The sequence below is a fragment of the Rutilus rutilus genome (genome assembly GCF_951802725.1).
Source record: "Rutilus rutilus genome assembly, chromosome: 25".
Taxonomy (NCBI): Eukaryota; Metazoa; Chordata; class Actinopteri; order Cypriniformes; family Leuciscidae; genus Rutilus; species Rutilus rutilus.
Window position 1 is genome coordinate 27,642,315 of NC_140229.1, and position 21,961 is coordinate 27,664,275.

General features: G+C 40.3%; 1 protein-coding gene across 2 annotated transcripts in view; it reads right to left on the bottom strand.

Moving 5' to 3' along the window:
• Nucleotides 1–21,961, bottom strand: part of slc12a2 (solute carrier family 12 member 2) — a 63,171-nt gene that overhangs the window by 22,390 nt on the left and 18,820 nt on the right. For both annotated transcript variants that reach the window (XR_014626390.1, XM_084401499.1), the window contains exons 2-15: nt 15,500–15,619; nt 13,469–13,544; nt 13,125–13,220; nt 9,188–9,327; nt 8,970–9,080; nt 8,767–8,875; nt 8,124–8,248; nt 7,940–8,024; nt 7,692–7,861; nt 6,074–6,181; nt 5,832–5,955; nt 5,642–5,743; nt 3,155–3,310; nt 2,847–2,946 (exon numbers count right to left, since the gene is read on the bottom strand). Coding sequence is in view for 1 of the 2 variants with exons in the window: in XM_084401499.1 (XP_084257625.1) it covers nt 2,847–2,946; nt 3,155–3,310; nt 5,642–5,743; nt 5,832–5,955; nt 6,074–6,181; nt 7,692–7,861; nt 7,940–8,024; nt 8,124–8,248; nt 8,767–8,875; nt 8,970–9,080; nt 9,188–9,327; nt 13,125–13,220; nt 13,469–13,544; nt 15,500–15,619 (1,622 nt within the window). In the remaining variant the exon portion in view is untranslated. The remainder of the gene's footprint in view (nt 1–2,846; nt 2,947–3,154; nt 3,311–5,641; nt 5,744–5,831; nt 5,956–6,073; nt 6,182–7,691; nt 7,862–7,939; nt 8,025–8,123; nt 8,249–8,766; nt 8,876–8,969; nt 9,081–9,187; nt 9,328–13,124; nt 13,221–13,468; nt 13,545–15,499; nt 15,620–21,961) is intronic.

A 21,961-nucleotide genomic window follows, 5' to 3' on the forward strand; every position in this document is an offset into this window, starting at 1 on the left:
GTGCATTACGTTCTCATGACCTCTAGGGTCATCGGTCCAGTCGAGTGCAGAACACACAGCTCAGATTAGAGAGCTTCAAAGCAAAAATGTTAAGAATAAAACAGGATTATTGAGGGTAAAGCGTTTGATTTGAAGGTACTGTCAGAAAAACGGTAATCTCTGACCCTGGAGGATCTAGCAACTCTTCCTCTGCGCTCAACATGTGATTCAGTCTGAGCACACACACACACTGAAGATCAGTCAATCTAGAGCACTCATAATGAAACAAAACACTATTACATCTATTTTTCCCTCAATCAATTCCATTATGATTTTTCATGCATGTCTTAGTCACTCAATCATTTTACATATTTTGATTGCATTTAAAGAAAAATATATACTTTTTTTTGAACAATCAATGGCAAAGATTTTCAAGCTTGAACTAGTCAAGTGACCATTGAAGCTCTAACCTTGACTTTGCCTGGAGTCAGGTTTATGAATTATGACGGCACTTTGCTTAACTACATGCTAGTACATGTTTGATAGTTAATGGGATAGTCAATGTTTAGGGGTAAAGTAAAACCAAAAGAGGTCCATTAGAATAAATTATCCATAACATATACTTCGAATTAAACATTTAAACATTTATTATTGCCTTGGTTTAAAGCTTCGTCACATTGGTCACTGCATGGTGCAGGAATACTTTGCAATTGTTTCCATAGATCCTCCATATCAAACGTAGAAAATCAATCTCCATTTCAGTATGTGGAGGGTTTGTTTCTGGCACTTATTACTATCCTTACTCCATGCTATGGTGATGCTGACAATTTTCATCTAAATATGTTAAGTTAATAATTTGTTATGTACAGCAATTAACTGTGTTTTGTCATTTACCTTATGGCTTTTCTTTTGAGTCCACATAAAATTTTTTTTATAAAAATGTATGACGACTTGGTTTAGGGGATAGATCATTATTAAAGCCCCTCTGTGGTGAAAATCCAGCTTTTAAATGTTGTTTATATATCTATGTGGTGTTTTTAATGTGCTTTAAGACAAACCATGTGTAAATTCATAGGAGTATTTCCTCCTTAAAACTGCAGTGAACCAAAGACCGTCTCAAAAACACGCTTTGAAATCGCTGGTGTTTCTGACGTCACAAACTACCTTGTAACCAATCAGATCAACGTGTGATCGTCAACCAGTGGATCTCTGAGCTGAGTGAGTGAGTGGAGGCGGGGCTCATTTGCATATTCATAGAACCGCGCATACTAAATGAGGCAAGGGTGTCGAGTTACATTCAAGATATTTTAAGACATGAAGACCGCCTAAATATGTCATTTTGGTGATCAAAGATGAGTTTTAAGGAATAAAATGATTGATTACAGGGTGACTAACTCTGAGTGATTACTAAAATCAACTCATAATTATAAACTTACTATCAAACTATTATTCAGCCCAGTTAAGTGATGTGTAAAACCCTTTGGTGGGTCACGGCCGGCGTCTGGATGGAACTGTAAGTGATACACAGCAAATGTCCTTTGGAACCGTTCTCTCTTTTTTCTTTTTCTTTTTTTTTGCTGTCAACTTTGTAATCATTATCACTACAAAGTAGTAACGATAAACATACTAAAGTACACTAAATCAGATGATATGCTCCACGTCTTCTTGAACATCTTCTCTAGAGCTTGAGCACATGGATAAAGCATCTGAAAGCTGGAATACACTACACAACTTTTGCCCCGGTTTGCAGTCTGGAAAAGTCAACACTAGTTGCTGAAAGTCAAAGCCAGTCTGCAGATTTTGGGCAGTCGGAGTTCACAGATTTCACAGAAAATCAACAGACTTCACACTATGAATCCATCTAGTCAGAGATTAAACACGTCTGATATTTTTTGAATTGACGATTTTTGTTGTCTTGTTGTCATTTATCATGCAGTGCAGTGCTTCTTAAACCTGTCCTGTGACCCCCCACCTCTGCACGTCTTCCTCATTAAACACACAACTCGAGGCTGCGTCCGAAAACCTAGGCAGCCGACTTGTTGCCTCATTAGTAGAGATTGCAATAAAAGGGCTGCGTCAATTTGTGAAAGCAGCATAGATGTATCCTTCACTGCCTTTGATATCCCACAATCCTGTGCTTTCCATTCTGTGACAGTTGAGCAAGAAAAAGGATGGCATCTGAACTTTGCTGTTGGTCGTCAATTTGTGTGTAAGTGTAAGTTTTTGACCACTTATGTAATTTCTAGCGAGTAATTAAATATTTGTTTAGTTTTTACCAAAGCTCGCTCTATTTTATTGTAGATATTTAAACCGTTACGCTGCCTAAGAAGTCTGTCCGGAATCAGTTTCGTGAGGAACCTTCGTGCGCAAACGCTGCCTTATCAGACAATAACTTTGTAGGTAACCTTTGCAGCAAACGATACATCTATGCTTTTCAAAAATCGATCAGATGAAGGTATCTCAGTAGACAGGAGGTGAAGCCAACACGAGTCCTCTGAAGGCAGTCCTCTGGTGGTTAGTTGAATCAGGTGTGTTAGATGAGGGAGACACCAAAAAAGTGTGATGGCTGGAGTCCCAGGACAGGTTTGAGAAGCACTGGTTTAGTACATGATGCAGATTTTAAAAGTCACGTAGTTTATTCCAGCCTTAAAGCACCAACAGCCTCAAATACATTGTGTGATAATGAATAAATCCAGCACATACACAAGTCAAGATCATCAGAACAAGCCTTCAGTAGGAAACTAAACCAAAGGGGGAAAATAATCTGAAACACTATAGAAATAAGTGATTAATAAAGTTTTTACAATTACAATTAATAATTACAGGTAGAACAAGCATGAAACACACACACACACAGGCTCTATTACCTGTAGGTTTTGATGTGGTCAGCTACTCCGCACAGTTGTAAACTGTGTGTCAGGGCCTGATGATAGGTCAGAGCTTGAGTGGACGAGCCCCAGTTCACATCTGTAATTCAATTCAATCCACATTTATTTGTACAGCGCTTTTCACAATACACATCATTTCAAAGTAGCTATACAGAAAATGCAAGGCCGCAACAATTTCATAAAGAGCCAACTTCCCAAAACCAGAACGCCATCATTAGAACTGCAACCCATTAGTTAGGAAATGTCTGTGCTGAAGAACACATGGACTGGTGCTCAAGTATGTTCACCTGGTTTCTTGTAGCTGACGTAGATGTAGAGAGATAAGACAATGACGTTGGTCAAGAGGGCCGCCCACCAGTTGATGATAAACATGACGACACAACATAGGATTGCCCCAGCAAGAGACGCCCACATGTTGTAGTACTTGAAGCTCGGCCTCCATCCTGCCCAACAAACATGGAACAAACACTTAGAGATCTCCAGTCAAAACCCAGCGGGCCTGAGGTACTATGGGTTAGGATTTGGCAACATGGTAAAAAGTTAAAATACCCTTATTACAACCATCAACTGGAGCCAACATATCAGAACGAATAGTTGGGATAAAACCAACAATAGTTCTTTGTGGTACGAATGTGCTAACTGTGCCATTCTGCCAAGTTACGTAACAGTATGGGACACAAACAATGGCACACGGGTATGTGTGACAGGACAACTGAGAGCTGCTAGTGAAAGTGGGGAAGGGACGTCTCTCTGAACAGCGTCCAGAAGCAGAAGATTTCATACGAGCTTGTTAACGGTGTCAAAGCTTCTCAATGTTCTAGAGTCTTTACAACACAAATCAGTCACAGTCAATAGTTGAAATGTCACAGTTTTATAAAAGCATGAGAACAGAATTGATTAAATGAAGTTAGCATCAGTTAGGATACACAGCAGTTACCACAGCTAGGCAGGGTTCTTGAACACAGGACATGTACTAGAGTAATGGGATTTAGTGGAGTCACGATTACCTTGTAATGCTACAGAAACTACATGACATAAAGGGTACAGAAGCGTTTCAAATGGTGTCTGTGAGTGTGAGATATCATGTGGGAAATCTACACGTACCCTTTATGTTCATGCAAGACTATATAGAGTGTCAGAAGTGAAGATATCTACCTGCTGGTCTTCTAGAGCTTTGGTATTGAGGGAAAAACAAACCTCTTTACACAAAGAATAAAGAAATGTGTAAAATTATAACTTCAAAAACAAGAAATACAGTCAATTACAAGATGCCATTTAGACAAGAAAAGACTTTCATTTTCATTCAGCATTAAAGGTTTGAGTAACACTCTCTACGGTACAACAAAAACCTCTCCTTACATAGGAACGGTTACTTTGCGAAGTTTTGTGAACTCTGTGAGAAGCCCTCGTAGCATGATGGGAAGACCATATCACTGCATTAGGGGTGTGACGAGATTTCGCGAGACTTAAATGCAACGAGATTTCTCGCCGAGTGAAAAGTTGTCTCGCGATATTGCCATGACGGAGCGTGAGGGTGAAATTAGCATAGAATATGCCATCGCTACACACATTACATTATGGTACCCACCTCAAAAAAAATTATTTTAGTTATTTATACTGTTTTATTTCTGTTCAATTTGTGGAAAAGAGTTCAATTATGAGGTCACACACAGCCTCAATCAGAAGTTCTGGAAGCTCATAAATGTACAGTAAGCTCTGAAGAGACTCATGTTAAATCATACAGGAGAAAAGCCAGTCAGTTGAGTTTGTGGCAAAACCTTTTACAGTGCTTATATATTGTTGTCTTTCAATGCATTTGATAATTCATAATCAAAGTAGAACTGAAATGACATTCGTTACTAGATTATTAGTTAAAACATTTCAAAATGTACCTGCAGACTATTTTTCCAGTCATGAATTTTGTCAATGAGGATTTGTATAGTCCTCTCTATAGTCTATAGTTCTCGTGAACCCAATCTCGTGTCTCGTCTCGTGAGATAAGGGTCTCGTCACACCCCTACTGCATTCTCTCCATTTCTACACAAATTGTGTTGGTGAGACTGCTTTTATCCAGCTCAACCACTCTACCCTTCAGTGAATTACAGTTAATTACTGTTAATCTTTTGGATATGGTCACATTATTCCTAATTAAGACTTCATTCATGTGGTTATTGCATGTTTATTGCTAGCAAGTAATGATGATCACATAAATCAAGGTTTACACATGCCCATATAATTTAGTAACAGAGTTTCAAATATATGCTAATATAAATGGAAAATAATTTACTTCCTGAGGTGGATCAACATCATCATATTTGAATGTTAAGGCCGTTATATACTTCTAGCGAAATCCAAGAACAAACTGGTGTTACATCATTTTAAACAAAATTAGGCCGACACAAAGTTTGTTTCAGGAGCTTGCCAAACCAGAAAACTACAACTGGTCTGTGGTGATTATGATCAGGGCCTTAAAGCACCTCATTTCACTGACGCTTTATTGAAATAACAACTGTCAGTTTCAAGTCCCCCTCTTTAACCCATTCATGGAAAATGACAGATAATAAAAAAAATAATAAAAAAACTGCACCCAGCATTCAAAATCTAAATTCCTCACACACTTCAGAGAATGAATGCTGAGATGTGCCATACTGACACTAATGATATTTGAGCACTCTGGTATCTGTGGAGACATGACCCAGCTTGTCTACAGCATGAATTCATCACAACTCAACCGGTTCAGTTTTACAACTCGTACAAGTAGAAGAAAGTCTTACCGGGGGAATTGGCCAGTGACGCGTGAAACACAGAGAAGTTGATGAGGGCGTATGATGCCAGGAAGAAATTGGAAATGATGGGGGCGATGACGTTCAACTCCGCTGGAGAAATGAAAAACAAGTGCATGCCAGAGTGAGGTGACCTCATCTGTGATGAATAAAACAACTTGATTAGTTTATTTCCACCTACCAATGAGAATGAAGGCCAAGGCAATGCCAAAGGTGAGTAAATATCCTCGCAAGGGCTCGTTGTTCTTGCCGTAGCCCTTCCCAAAAACACCGATTCCAGGATAGATATTGTCTTTGCATAAAGCCTGAGGGAAATGGAAAAATCCTTCAAACCAGCAAGACAAGTTCCAACATTTCTGAGCTCATACAGGCACTGGAGTGGAACCACACACTACACTACTGTTAACTCGAGATGACACCCACCTGGAAGACTTTCGGGGCGCTGACGAGAGACGCCAGGGCGGAGGAGAGGGTCGCAGAGAAGATCCCCGCTGTGATGAGGGGACTGAAGCCCGACACCACACTCATGACCTTTAGCACAAGACATTCAGTCACCAAACCTTTCAGTGTCTTTCTGTTCCAAAGCTTAATGCGTTTACGTCCTTACTGTAATGGAAGTGATTCTGAGCGCTCACACATGAACCACAAGGGCTTCCAGTAGAGTTTGACATTAGCCAGTAGTAGGGGTGAGCGATGTTTCCAAAATTTCATATCACAATCTTATAACAAACAATCACGATCCACGATCTGAATCGCAATCTTCCCAATTTTGAGATGTAGGCTACTATCGAGAATATCCAGATTGGAACAAGCCTATGGACTGATAGTCTTGCATTAAACAATTAGTTGTCAAAATAGTCATTAAATTAGTGGTCGACCGATATTGGTTTTTGAAGGCCAATGCCGATATCTTAAAAGAGCAGACTGGCCGAAAAATTATATAAATAAAAAAAAAAATAAAAAAAGAAATTCCATCTCTAAATTAAACCGACTTGCTTGAGATTGTAACTTCTTGATTCTGTAATCATATTACTGTATTTTATATAAAGAAATGGTTTGGGAAAAATATGAATAAAAAGGAAAACACTGTAATCAACAGGGCACTCAGTAATCTGGTCAATTTGTAAGCACTGGGAACCATATTTTTTCAATATTTTTTCAAAAAAAGACAAGCTAACACTAATTTTACATAGAGCACAGTGAATATGACATAGTGGGCCACTGAATATAGCGCAGCATAGTTTGAAATCAAGGGTTTAAAGTTTGTCGATCGTGCGTCTCCAGTGAAGCTGATCTGACAGTCACGCACAGTAACAAGTAGATTGACTTTAGAATATCTGACAGCTGGAGACAAATAAGCCTCCAAGGTTTGTGAAATTAAATGTTTATTAGATACTGAAAGATTCGTTTAAAGGATGTAAATGCGCATATGCTGAATGCTGACGGTAAATGAGAAAGTATTTATAGTCTTTGCCTTTATCTAATAATATGAAAGCAAACGCTATGATACTCTTTCGTATACAGTTTACATTGTTTGTTTTTAACAGTTCTATCCAGTAACGTATTTCGACAAAACTGTTAAACAGAGACCGTAAACTAATGAAGACAGAGAATGTGACTGCTGTGCTCAGGCGCTGCCATTCACAGCCTAATAAAAGTTCCAATTTTACTAGGACAAAAGATCAAGATCTCTATGATTCGCTTGAAAAGTAGATCATGGACATCTTCGAGATCGATCACGATATAAACTCGTCAGATCGCCCACCCCTAGCATGTAGATAATGACACTAACAAACAAAAATACAAAGCGCACACAAATATAAAGTAAAGCCTGTCGCAAAACTCTCAAAGCTAATCATGGTGCGTTCTCTTCCTTTTATAAGTGTATTGCTGGATACCTAATTTTGGCCAAAGTCTAGCATGTGGAAGAGTCTTTGCATCAGGAGTACAACTACGAGGCCTTAAAATGCTGCTCAGGGAAATCACTAGGATTTGGAACAGAGTGATAATGTAGAAAAAGTGTCTGCTGTTGATGATGTACCTGAAAATCATGGTGAAGGCCAAACTTGCAGGCAGACTTTCCTTCCTCATCCATTTGTCTGCAGGAACTGAAGTCATAGCCGAACTTACAGGCTGCATCCGTGCAGTTTACAATACCACTGAGAGTAATGTTACTCTCAATACCTGTAGCATCCCTCACGATGCAAGCACCTTTCAACAAATGAATCAAATCAGAAAACAACTCATACAGTACTACTTCATATGATATGCGATTCTAACAGCGTTTACCTGCAGAAATGGCTACACCAATGTACACAAGGCCCGTTATGAGAATAGCCAAAAGTGTTCCTTTTGGGATGGCCAGTTGAGGGTCCTAAGAGAAATTACACATATACAGAGATCCTTGGCAGTGACGAACTGTGTATGTGAGGAACAATAAATACGTGGTGAGGAAATGAATGGCAACACTCACTGCTAGATCTCCCGAGATGTTGGCACCAGCCAAAATGCCCGTGGCCGCCGGGAAGAAGATGGAAAAAACTGAGAAAAACGTTTGTCCTCGAAAGTCTGGGCCAAAGTTATCCGCAAAGATGCCAGCTAAAAAGAGGTTGGATAATTATGTAGTTACATTATATAAAAAAACAAGGTGAATGATGAATAGAGAGTGAAAACACCACATGAAAAATAAAAAACACATTTAAAAAAAAAATGTCCAGTTAGCCTGTGACAAGAATCTTGAACAAATGTTTCTTAAATGGTTTTCATTAAAGACCAAAGTTTTAATTTGGATATCAGAAGGCTTGTCATTATAGTTTCTGTGTCTCTTGAACATCATTTTGATGGTTTTCCTTCTTTCTGCAGTGAGTTTATTCACCACACAAAACCATGTTTATCAAATACCGCAGAATTTGATTTGAAACACACACTTTTACAGACATGAGAAGTGTTGTCTTCTCTCTTTTAAGATTTTATTTATTTTGCTGTCATGGGGTTTTATAGCAGGTTATCATTAAACATGAAGCATTGCTTTCTCCCTGCTGTCTGTGTGCCATCAGATCAGTCACGACAAACCAGTTGAGAACCACCGGTCTAGATGATTTTAACATCGCACTTACTATCATAGCCGAAGAAGCCAAATTTCTCCTTGGACTCAACAGGGATGAAGGACCCAATAAAGTAGTTGAAAATGGCAGTGATCAAAATGACCAAGAGGAAAATCTGAGCCTATGAAACAAAATCATGTTGACAACACGTGAATTCAAAAGGTCAGAAACTGGCTATTGATCAAAGAAAACTGAATACGCAATAAATGTCCTGCCTTGGCCTCCCACTCCATTCCAGCCACTGAAATGCCGAGAAGCAGGATGACCGTAATGGTTCCAATGATTCTCACATCATTAATTGGATCGAACATGAGCGCACCAGAACTCTAAAGACACAAACACATATTATGATTTTTTTTATCTACCATTCTATACACAATCATATTAAAGCAATAAATTATGAGCATTGTGTGAGAATATAATTGTCTCTTACTATGAGCAGCTCAACAACAGTTTCTGCAAAGCCAACGACGTACATGGCAACGGCTACAGCATTGGCAAAGGCAAAAATCAGACCAATGGAGCCGCCAAACTCTGGACCCAGACTTCGAGATATCAAGTAATACGCTCCACCTGAAGAACACATATTAAAACAGATTTTCAGAAGACAATTCAAGGTTGATTTATTTGTCACCCTTTGCATTGTTAAGAGACTTTTAAAAAAATATTGTGAAAATCATACCACTATGAATGCTTGAACAGCAGAGTTAGGGGCAGGTCACACGTCCCTATCATCAAGTCTCAAGCAAGTCTCAAGTTGCAGTGCACACAAACCAAGCAAGTCAAGTCAGTGGCTCACCTCATTCAAGTCAAGTCAGTGGCTCAACTCAAGCAAGTCAAGTCAGTGGCTCACCTCATTCAAGTCAAGTCAGTGGCTCACCTCAAGCAATTGAAGTCAGTGGCTCACCTCATTCAAGTCAAGTCAGTGGCTCAACTCAAGCAATTGAAGTCAGTGGCTCACCTCATTCAAGTCAAGTCAGTGGCTCAACTCAAGCAATTCAAGTCAGTGGCTCACCTCATTCAAGTCAAGTCAGTGGCTCAACTCAAGCAATTGAAGTCAGTGGCTCACCTCATTCAAGTCAAGTCAGTGGCTCAACTCAAGCAATTCAAGTCAGTGGCTCACCTCATTCAAGTCAAGTCAGTGGCTCACCTCAAGCAATTCAAGTCAGTGGCTCACCTCATTCAAGTCAAGTCAGTGGCTCAACTCAAGCAATTGAAGTCAGTGGCTCACCTCAAGCAAGTCAATTCAGTGGCTCAACTCATTCAAGTCAAGTCAGTGGCTCAACTCAAGCAATTCAAGTCAGTGGCTCACCTCAAGCAAGTCAATTCAGTGGCTCAACTCATTCAAGTCAAGTCAGTGGCTCAACTCAAGCAATTCAAGTCAGTGGCTCACCTCATTCAAGTCAAGTCAGTGGCTCAACTCATTCAAGTCAAGTCAGTGGCTCACCTCAAGCAAGTTTTGATGGTTTCCTTCTTTCTGCAATGAGTTTATTCACCACACAAAACCATGTTTATCATGCGCACAGGCTTGCAACGGGGGACACACTATTTAAATGAAGCTTACTTGACAACAGCAGTTCATATCAATATTTTAATGAATAGAAAACAGCCTTAAATAATGTATAACTCTAAAGGATCGGACACTGATCAGAACCAGCTGATAATCACAGATTTTAATGATGCAAAAGAGCTGAAGCACTGAGAGGCGAATATAAAAGGCTGAGCAGCGTCTCAGTCTCCACTGGGCTTGAGTAAAATAATAATGCGGTTATGAGATGTGTGCGCAATTTAAAACAACCTTATTACATAATTTCACTAATGGTAGATTCTGTTCAGTTTGCATACTGCTGTTCTCCTTCTACTCTCTGAACTCTTCCCTCTCTTCATAAAGCTCCAGTGAAGGGTTGCCATATATCATACAAATAAGCAAATCATGGCCCTTAAAAACACAATAAACAGACATGGCAAAACTGTACCATGAGAACAAATAAAAACAATATAACTAGAGATACCAATATCCTAAAAAATTAAAAGGTAGGAAATGTGAGTTATTATTATAAATTGATTGAAGTACAACAATAACATGAGATATATATAAAAAGGTGGGCCGGGGACAACTAATTAAAATTCAAAAACGAGTTTGAAAAGCAAATATATAATATTGAGAATCAATTTTTAACTGAATCATGATCCCAAGAATTGATTGTAATCAAATCATGAGATTCCAAAAGATTCACACCCCTATAAAAAAAATTAAAAAACATTTGCCCAGATTAAATATTGGCACAGACTCGAGTGAGCATTTCAGATCAATCTTATTTATGAAAGTGTGTGTGTGTGTGTGTGTGGGGGGGGGGGGGGGGGGGGGGGGTGGGGGGGGGGTAATAAATTACTGGAATACCAGGGACGATTAGGCCTAATCTCAGATTAACGGCTACTCACCGCAGTGACGAAGCATTAGCACATTTATACACACTATTAAAAAACCTGCATGCAATGCTGAAAAAGGAAATATGTCAAGTAGTAAATGTAATGTCCTGTGAGTGTGGGAAAATGTAAATTATCTGGAAAGAGTGGCAGTGACAGCTAAATATCCCTGAGCATCTCAAACAAACCCAATCCTACAAATACACACCCTCTCATGACTGGGTTCATAACTAATGCTTGAGGAGCTCATAGAAAAATATTGATTTCGCTTCCACACTGTGAGAGTAAAGAGTGGGTCAACTATCCATTTCTGACTTCCAGACTGCCAGTGAACTGCTCAATCACCTGAGAGAAAAACGCTGAGATCTCAAAACACTATTGAATTTCCCCACAAGCTGTGAGAACTAGAAGCGTAATGCCGTGTACCTTCAGCTTTCGTTAGTTTAATGCCAGAACGGTTAGATGTGTCACACTCATGCACTCAGACGAGAACACGCCTTAGTGGGAAAAAATTTGAGAAGAGACAATTAGCCAGAGTTCAATAAAAGACTACGCAGCCAAAACACAAACAAAAAAAACACAGCTAAATTCTGAAGACTTCAGGGACAATATAAAGGGCTTTTCACACTGCACTAACCCCAGGTTATCGTCCTTCTAAACACAGCTAATGTAGAAGCGGGGTTAGCACCGCTTTTACCTGGGGTTATGAAACCCTGCTCCGGAGCGATGCTAAAGCCTTTATGAAAACGTTTTGCGTGCTGCGTTCATGCAATCAGTGACATTGAACATATGCAAATAAGGATGTTAACCCATGGTTTGGGAATGTACAGTGTGACCCGCCATAGTCAAGCTGCTCTCAAGCTAAACTGAGCTGGTTGCTGCAGGTCCACCGGCTTGTTTCAGCCACAGAATAAAACATTTGAAAAGATAATTGCAACTTTTTCATCTTTTGCAACTTTATTTCTCAGAATTGGGAGATATAAAGTCAGAATTGCGTGATATAAAGTCGCAATTGAATGTTATAAACTCACAATTCTGACATCTTTCTTCAGAATTGTGAGATATAAACTCGCAATTGCGAGTCAAAGTTCAATTCTAAGGACTTTTTTCCTCAGAATTACAAGTTTATATATCACAAATCTTTTTAACACAAAATTGCGACTTTACATTAGGCAATCTGACTTTATATCTCCCAATTGCGTGTTATAAAGTCAGAATTGTCAGATGTAAACTCGCAGGTTATGAATCAACCCTGTTACAATCATAACTATCTCTTATTGGACATACTACTCCAGACCCCAAAGAACAAAATGACAAAACACTGCACAAGTCTAAAAGTCTCCTCTTTTCCATTATATTTATGTTGAGTGCAAAGAGGACTCATCTGTCTGAAGATGAGCTTAATGTCAAGTGACAATTCAACAATATCCAATGAACAATGAGGCTCGTATTTCTGTCCGTCTTATAGGCTATATAGGGGATGTTACGGTTATGGAGGCCCCTCCTCAAAGCCCGAGGCCCTAGGCAATCGCCTGCTCTGCCTATAGCTAGCGCCGGCCCTGATGTCAACACTATTTCCATAATTTGTGTAAATGATTAGTAAACCTCTAGTCGGTTACATGTTATTTTGTTTAGTTGTCTGTTCAGAATCGTGGGACAATTGTGATCTCTGTTTGAAACTAAATAAGTGTGATTCTCAATTAAAACCAGAGTCATTTACAGAAATATATGCATTAAATACACATTGTGTCATGATGTGTTCCTGCTTGAAGTGGGTATTTGATCATATATACAGACACCAAATGACCAAAAAGCCCATTTTGCACATGGTGAATAACTTTATCCAAACAAAGACCATTCAAAGGGTCCCTGTGTGATGATAGTTATTATCAGTGATTTACATTGATGCAGTGTCAATGCACATTTCATCTTTTATAGATTACCTCCTCGTACAAAGCCATTGGTTGCGATGGCAGACGTCGAGCAGCCTGTGATGGTAGTCACAACCGTTGCCATTATAACAATGATGCAGGAGTACGCTGTGGAAATAAAAACGTGAAAGGACAGTGAACATCTCTGCCGACTCACGGCTCCTCAAAGACAGCACTAAACACGAGCCGTGCGCGCCCGGCTTCATAAGGGTTCTCCGGTGCGGTGCCGGTCAACTCACAGCGCCTCACAGCGACATTCAGCATGTGCATGACAAATGACTGCAGCTCGATGGAAAACAAGAGTTTGCTTGTGAATTGAAGTGCTAATTCACACGGCCGACCAAAGTCAAACCTACCAATTCCAGCCTGGCCCACGATCCATGTCATTCGAATGAAGAGCATCACACCCCATATGTTTAACATGCAGCGCACCTGCACAGAGGAAGGATGCAGTTTAGACTCATGCTGACAAGAACATCAACGACCAAAGCCGTTTCTCAAACCAGGTCACGGACCGGCCGTGGCATCCAGCGGGACCAGTGACCTCTGACCTCTGGACAGGAACCCATCCGTGTTTGAAGGAAAGCTGTGGGCTAAAGTCTATAGACAGCATGTCCATTACACCAGAAAAGAGTTTTCACTGTTAGAGTAACAGAAGAAATAAACCTTCCCAGACCTCCAGAGGCTTTAACAGAACAGAGATGGTATGTTATGTTGGGGAACCTTAAAGGGTGAGTTCACCACTTCACCCAAAAGTGAAAATTCTGTCAGTAAATCTTCTCAGTTCTGGCGCATGCGTCGTGTTGCTCTCGTGAACTCACTCAGAGGCCCACACGGAAGAACATTAATAGTTGAATGAAGTCGTTGTTTTGGGGGGTTTTGCGCACAAAAAGTATTCTCGTCGCTTGATAAACTTAAGGTTGAGCCACTGTAGTCACTTGGACTATTTTAACGATGTCTTTACAAACCTTTCTGGGCCGGCAGATTTCGATTACCTAGAAGCCTATGGAGGAGATTTCATCACAAATATCTTAATTTGAGTTCCGAAGATGAACGAAAGTCTTACGGGGTTGAACAACATGAGGGTGAGCAGTTACAGACAGAATTTTAATTTTTGGGTGAACTAACCCTTTCATATTCAGTCGTATTACTGATCTGACGCTGTTGTGTGAGAACTGAACTGAGCTGGACGATGACATCATTTTTGCAGAACTGCTTTATAGACGAAATTAACTAATTTAATAACTGATGATCCAGAACTGAATCAACACTGAACTGACTTCAGCTGAAATGCATTATTTTCCTTTTATCTCCGTAAAGCTGCTTTGAAACAATCTGTATTGTATAAAGCACTATAGAAATAAAGGGGACTTGACGTGTTTAAGTGGTTTATTTGTTCTGTAAAGCATCTAAACTATCTTTTAGTGTCGTGCCTACTGTTCTAGGTGGATAAACTTCTGGTTACGTGTTACTTTTATTCAATTTATTCAATTTAAAGATTACTGTAATTCTAGTGTGTGAGTTTGCTCAAGTACATCATGTCCCTTTCTGGAGTTCATGCCAAAGTCTCTGGTCTTGACAGCAAAGTTCAGAGATTATATATAACTTCACACAGATCAGTGTGTGATTTTCACACTAGTCTCATGTGAATAATGTTTAAGCGATACTAAACACCAGCATGGACTGTAATGTTCATTAACTGTTCTTGCACTTTCACTGTAAGAGCCTTACTCCACATACACATTTTTTTTCTTTGTTTTTATTTTTTTTATTGAGGGAAGAGTTGATTTTTTTCTGAGGTAACGGACATCACACAGCAAAGGCCGTGGGAGAACCCGGAGCAGTCCTCTAAACACACAACGCTTTCAAACACTGAATGAATTCCTGCTGTGGTTTGAAAGACACTTTGGATGAAAATGAATTTTCACTTGTCGACACTATGAGAAGCTGTTTGGTGTCAAATGTTAAGACTGGGCAGGTGAAAATGAGGACAACTTCAAGGACGAGGAAGACCTGTCAAAATATTGACCAAGAGACAAGAAGCAGAGCAGATCTGTGAACCATAAAGCTTTTTTCTGGATTCAAATCCCCCCTCCTGTGTCATAATCTGTTCTGAGCAAAGCCACAGCTTGTTGAGAGCATTAGCATAGTAAACATTACAACAGCATGACAGTTTAACATTCAGCCTCTAATATGAGTCTCTACAGGCAGCAGATATAGCAAACTCATGAAAGATCAATTATCACCCACAGCAGGAAAGTCTCACTCATCAACATTCCTGTCTTTGATTTAAATGGCTGCCACAAGTCACAAGTCAAACGACCCTCTCATTCAAAGTGTCATACATCATCAACTCGCCTGACTTCTGACTGGTATACTCATCTTACCAGCACTCCTTTGATCCAGCCGAACTTCACCACCCCTTTGGACTCGGACGCCTCTTTAGCGGCGGCCTCCTCGGCAGGGGTCAGCTCTTCACCGTTAGCAAACCCGTCCTCAAACGGCTCCTGCGATCACACACACACACACACACAGGCATTAATACATCTGATGTGAAGACTTTCTATAGAATAACATGCTGATTAACTGCTCTAGACCGAAAGCCTCCAGCCCTGCTCCTGGAGAGCTACATTACTTCAATTTATTTATTTCATTTAAAGGTTATTACTATAATGTCAGTGTGTGAGCAGTAGCGTTGTTAACCACACACACGTCGGGCCCCGCAGGTTTGAGGGCCCCTGCTGACCAAGCTATTAAATCAGCTGATGACCACAATTACATAAACATTGATTCCATAACCAAATTTAGAAAGCTGCAAACACTGTTCCCTGATCACCGGTTATATGAGAATAAGCCTTAATGAATCCAAGAAGAGGCACGATTGCTTTAAAGGATGAGCAGATTTAAACGGCTCCATTCATGATTCTTAATGAGAGTTTTGAAGCGTCAGTTTCAATGGAGGGACAGAAATCTCCCAGATTCATTAAAATAGGCAATCTTCACATTTGTTTCCCAGAGATGCATGAAAGTCATATGGGTTTGGAACGACCCCGAGGTTGAGCAAATGATGGCATTCATCTTTCGGTGAACTAACACTAACCAAATCGGTGTGTTGCTTTGGTGAGACGGACACACTAGTGTGTGTCATATCACAACTGTGCAGGTTTTTTACAACAACAACAACAGCGTTTAATTTAGGTTTCATTTAAATACACGTAGGCCTATATTATATTTAGTTTGTAAAATAAATACACTGATGTCTATGGAAGCGGCAATTAAAATTCTTCTAATCTGACATCGTGTTTTATTCATGTCAGAAATACATCGTGTAAATAACTAAATAGTTGACTTTTACTTTGTATTCTTCTCCCAGATCACCAGCCACTTACTCTCATGTCTTTCGGGAGAAGTGGATGTAAATCCGACAACTCTGATTCTCTGCGCTGAAGAGCAATCTATCGTCACCCGTTATCATCTAACATGATCATCATAAAAGTGTTTAAAAGACTAGATACAATCACTAATTACCATTTGAGAATAGGAATATCAGATCACCTATTTCACAATAACAAGACAATTGTTCAAGCTAAAACCAAGAGTTTTATTTTCTCACTGCTAAATGGATTCGGTGTAACAATGGTCAAAAGAATCTTGATGAATCCAAAACCAAGAAGGTTTATATCTTAAAGCTACCAAGTACCAACGTGTCGACAATTTTTGTTATGCAGTTTAAAGTAAAATAAATATATATTTTTGAAATGTCTCAATTATATTCAATATTACTGTTGTGCAATTGAGAGTAAAATGTTACGTAATGTTGGGGTGTGGGGGCCTGAGGTCCTGACTTTGCTTGGGGCCCCAAAATGGTGAACCCGCCCCAGTGCGAGTTTGCTCAAGTACGTCACGTCCCTTTCTGGAGTCTCTGGGTTTACATGGTCTTGACAAAGTTCCGAGATTATATATATAACTTTACACAGATCAGTGTGTGATTCTTTCACACTAGTCTCATGTGAATAATGTTTAAGCGATACTAAACAGCATGGACTTTAACTGTTCTTGCACTTTCACTGTAAGAGCCTTACTCCACATACAATTGTTGCCGTTTTCTTTTCATTATTGAGGGAAGAATGAATTCAGCCTCTAGCAGGAGTCTCTACAGGCAGCAGATAAAGCAAACTAATGCCAAGACCAATTATCACCCACTCATCGCCCAGAGGTCTCCAACCCGTCCTGCAGACTCATCAGTCTCAGCCTCCAACGCCTGCCGGAGGTTCTCAGGTAACCCTGAACATCTTCATTATCTGGTTCAGGGGTGTCTGATTGAGGCTCTCTAGAGCAAGATCATATTATTTTCATTATAAAATGGAGATCTGAATATTTGAAAGTACGGTAAGCTTGAGCAAATGTTTTAGGCAGTACTTTGACCTTCAAGAAAAGCTCTCTTCATGTCACAAGGGGTTCATAATGCTGTCGTCTGAAGGAAGATTTAACTATGTAAAAGTTGCACTAATGCAAGTGAAAATGAACTGCAAACTTAAAAATACTCATGACTTCGAGACTAGACGACCCCTAACACACACATTCACAGCAGAGTTATGTTTGTGAAAAGTCAAACACCGGAAGAGTCCCTCCTCCACAGAAACAATGGCGTGACGAAAGCAGAGGCTCCTGGGACATACACGACCCTGCACATCCACACAGAGGACACACTTTACAATGACAATGTGGGAACTTTACAACATCCTGTCCCGGCACACATAAAGCTGGAGTCCGGACTGTGGAAAAAGCCGACAGCAGTTCGATGCGAACGCAGGAGCCGGGGGCCGTATCGACCTCTGCTGGATCAGGGTCAGTGAGAGCGGTCGGAGGACGAGCGCGCACACACACACCACCTCTCATATCGTCAGCGGTGAAGAGCGGTGATCAGATGTGGGCTTCAGTCTCTCCTCACTCCACACCAGCGCATTTCTTCAGGATATCATCCCCGCAGGAAGGGCACGCGAAGCGGTCATCCTCTTACTTGACCTTGACCAAATGAGTGAGTGTTGACGGGATTCATACGGGTGACACTGAGTTGTGATTATCGATAGCTGATGGCTTCAGGACATACTGTATTGAACATGTAATGTTTTTGGCAGTACTGTCCACAGAAAATCGCCACTAGCCCTCGATGAATAACACTGAAAGATGGTGGGGGGCAAATAACACTCAGAAATTATTTGTTACCACACATACACACATTGTGATTAGTGGTTAAGAAAAAGCTTATTCAAATCAAACACCATTCAACAACTAATAATGACAGCAACTAATGTGACCTGATTCACAGCAGAATCTCTAAACGGGCTTCTCCAGAACAACAAATGTTATAAACACAGAAAGGAAAAGTGGTCAACCTTTATATCGACAAGGCAGATGAGCTGGACGAGGGCTTTGGAGGACTAGTGACACTAACAGACCGACTGAGAACTGCTTTATTTCAGCGTGTGAAACAAGCAGCCGTACACCAGTTCATAAGGTTTAATGTTGTCCGGTCCCGTCCTCTTCCTCACTGCATTGAGCAGTCAAATATCCCTGCATCATCACCACTGGCCATGGGACTCGCATGTGCTGTATAACTCACATCTCCTCCAACACCTCAGTCTCCTCCTCTGGACTGATCGGCCCAAGTTAGAGACGTTAATAGGCAACTACGCATGCTACTACAGCTATCAACTGTAAAAACTGAGAAAACATTCCAATAAAGGCACAAAGATGAACATAAAACAGCGGACAGACAGCTAGAAGCTCAGAAGTGTGCAAACATGCAGAAACATTCATCTACATGTAAAGCTAGATTTGACTGAATACCTATTGTGTGAAAACCCCACTGAGCAAGACTAACACAGCAGTGACGAGGTGTGTGTGTGTGTGTGTGTGTGTGTGTGTGTGTGTGTGTGTGTCCCACAAGGATAGTGAAACCTGAGATCACCTACATTGTGGTGACTAGCCAGCTGTTTCCCCATGAGGGGAATGGGTTAATAAATATACTAAATAATACTTAATTTGAAGATGCAGAAAGTTGTGTGTGATGGGTAGTTTAGGGGTCGGTTTGGGAATAGAAAATAAAATACAGTATTGTACAGTATATAAAAATCATTATACCCCAAAAAGATAGCGAAACCGAGTGAGTGTGTGAGTGTGTGTGTGTGTGTGTGTGTGTGTGTGTGTGTAATGTTTTCCACTTTTGATATTGAAATGTTCTTTTTCCTGATGAAGCCGCACACATCTATAATACACCGTGGCACGTGTGTCATGTGACAGGCAGCGGGCGTCACCTGACCCGTCCGTCAGCAGGAGTGCACCGGCACGGGGTTCAGACGGGATACGGCCAGGCCATGAACACGCTGCTTTGTTTGAGCTTTTCAACAGCTCCTCATGAATCAGCGAGGCTCAGTGAGGGGCACGTGAAAGACTAGATACACACACACACACACACACACACACACACACACACACACCAGGCCTGTCCTTCAAGACAACAGTCCCACTCAACGATCTTTCATACTAGAGCTGCAAGATTCTGGATAAATTAAGAATCACAATTTTTTTTTGTATCAAATAGAGATCATGATTCTCCACCAATTCTGAATACACAACTAATTACAATAACATGCAATTTACTAGAGGTTCTGACAAAATGTTAATTGCTACAGTCTATTTTTTAAGTTGAATTAATAATGTTTAATAGATATAGCCGAATCATTGCCCTTTAGAAATAAGTGGAGAGAGAGTCAGGATATTCAATGAAAAACACAAAGTATGGCATAAAATGTAACATTTTAAGATAAGTAGGTTTAATTAGGGTCCTATGAAATCGGTTGAATTTTTCCCAAATTCCTTTTTTTCCATTTTAACTCTTTGGACACCATTTTAATGGTTAAATAAAATTTTAGTAATCAAAAAGCATGTCTAATTAATTGAAATCATGAAACTTAAAACAATTTAACAACAATTTATTTAAAGTTTAACAAAAATTACATGTTTGGGGCCCTGTGAAATGTTTATTTATTTTTTCTCAAATTCCATTTTATTTTTACCAAATTCTGTGTTTTCCATTTCAAGTTTTCAGGATTCCATTTAAGTGATTTAATTAAATTTTAATCATCAAAAAACACGTCTAATTAATTACGTCTAAAAAGCTCTGGAGATGAAGTTCATGCATTCATGTCCTCATATAGTGAGGCAGCAGAGTGCTTCAGTGTGTGTGTGCCCTTGTTTATATTCCATTGTGGGGACCAAATGTCCCCATAAGAATAGTAAAACCTGAGATCACCTACATTGTGGGGACCAGCCAGCGGTCCCCACTTTTCAAAAGGCTTATAAATCACACAGGATGAGTTGTTTTGATAAAGTAAAAATGCAGAATGTTTCCTGTGATGGGTAGGTTTAGGGGTAGGGTTAGTGTAAGGGGATAGAATGTACAGTTTGTACGGTATAAAAACCATTACGTCTATGGAGAGTCCCCACAAAGATAGTGAACCAGACGTGTGTGTGTGTGTGTGTGTGTGTGTGTGTGTGTGTGTGTGTGTGTGTGTGTGTGTGTGTGTGTGTGTGTGTGTGTGTGTGTGTGTGTGTGTGTGTGTGTGTGTGTGTGTGTGTAATGAAACCGCGCGTCTGCTCCATTCATTCACCCAGAGACAAGCAGAACATGCAGGATTCATTTTTAAATGGTCTTTTTGTGGCTATACAGTAAATTCTGCTTTTATGACTGGATTCTGTGATTCAGTCCACCTTTTCCGCGTCGCTGAAATAACAGGGCCCGATTTAAAGTCAGGCAAAAAAAACTAAGATGTAACTTACGAAGTCTGACATAGCATGAACTGACGAATCATTCACAATAAGACCAGGAACATGAATTTAAAAAGTAAATAGAGTAATTTTAACATCATTGTGACCTCCGTGTCTTCTAATAACTTTAAACATCTTATGAGCTGTAATTTGTCGATTGCAGCTCTAACTAATCTGGAGGAAATGAAAATGAAGAGATTACAGCCGAGCTTATGCCTTGTTTTACAACTGTTTGCCATCTTAAATCCTGCAATAGACTATAAAACAGGACTCATGAACAGCACAAACAGTGTGTAGTGGACGCTACAGACCTCCACACGTCACACACGGACTCTAGTCAACAGACTTCATGGGATCATGTCTCCTAGAATGCTGGATTTGGGAAATGGTCATGTTAACAGCTGACATTCTTCCTCTTACCAAAGCCAGAAATGTTGTTGGAGAATGGGCAGTGGGCAGCGATGTGCTGGCAGATCCTGACAGGCTGAACAAACTCAACATTTAGACCATAGGCTGGAAAACAATATGGCCGTAGTGTGCGTGACGTCACACGTTGGTTTCTGAAGAGCGTTTTTGAAGCACAAAGTGGGCGAAGTGGGCGGAGCCGGCCGTCGCCATCTTGGCTGCGCGTCACAGAAAATGTGACAACAGAAAATGTGCAGCGAGCCGGATTAGCTGAGGAGATGTGACGCTAACAGACAGCAGACAAACGGCTAGCAGTGACATCAGCGGGAATTCACCTGTCACTCAAGTGGCCACGCCCTTAATTGTGCACAACTTTAAGGCTTGATATAATTTAAACAGATGATTATTTACAAAATAAATTAACCCCCCCTCACAGTCGTCATGTAGGGCAAAATTAGCTATATAGACCAAAGCCACTTTTTGCACCAGACAGTAAACATTTTTCTGCTGTAAAGTTGGGCATTTTAACATGGGGGTCTATGAGATTGACTCTTTTGGAGACTGTCTCTAGTGGCCAGTCGATGAACTGCAGATTAAGTCACTTAGAGAAACTG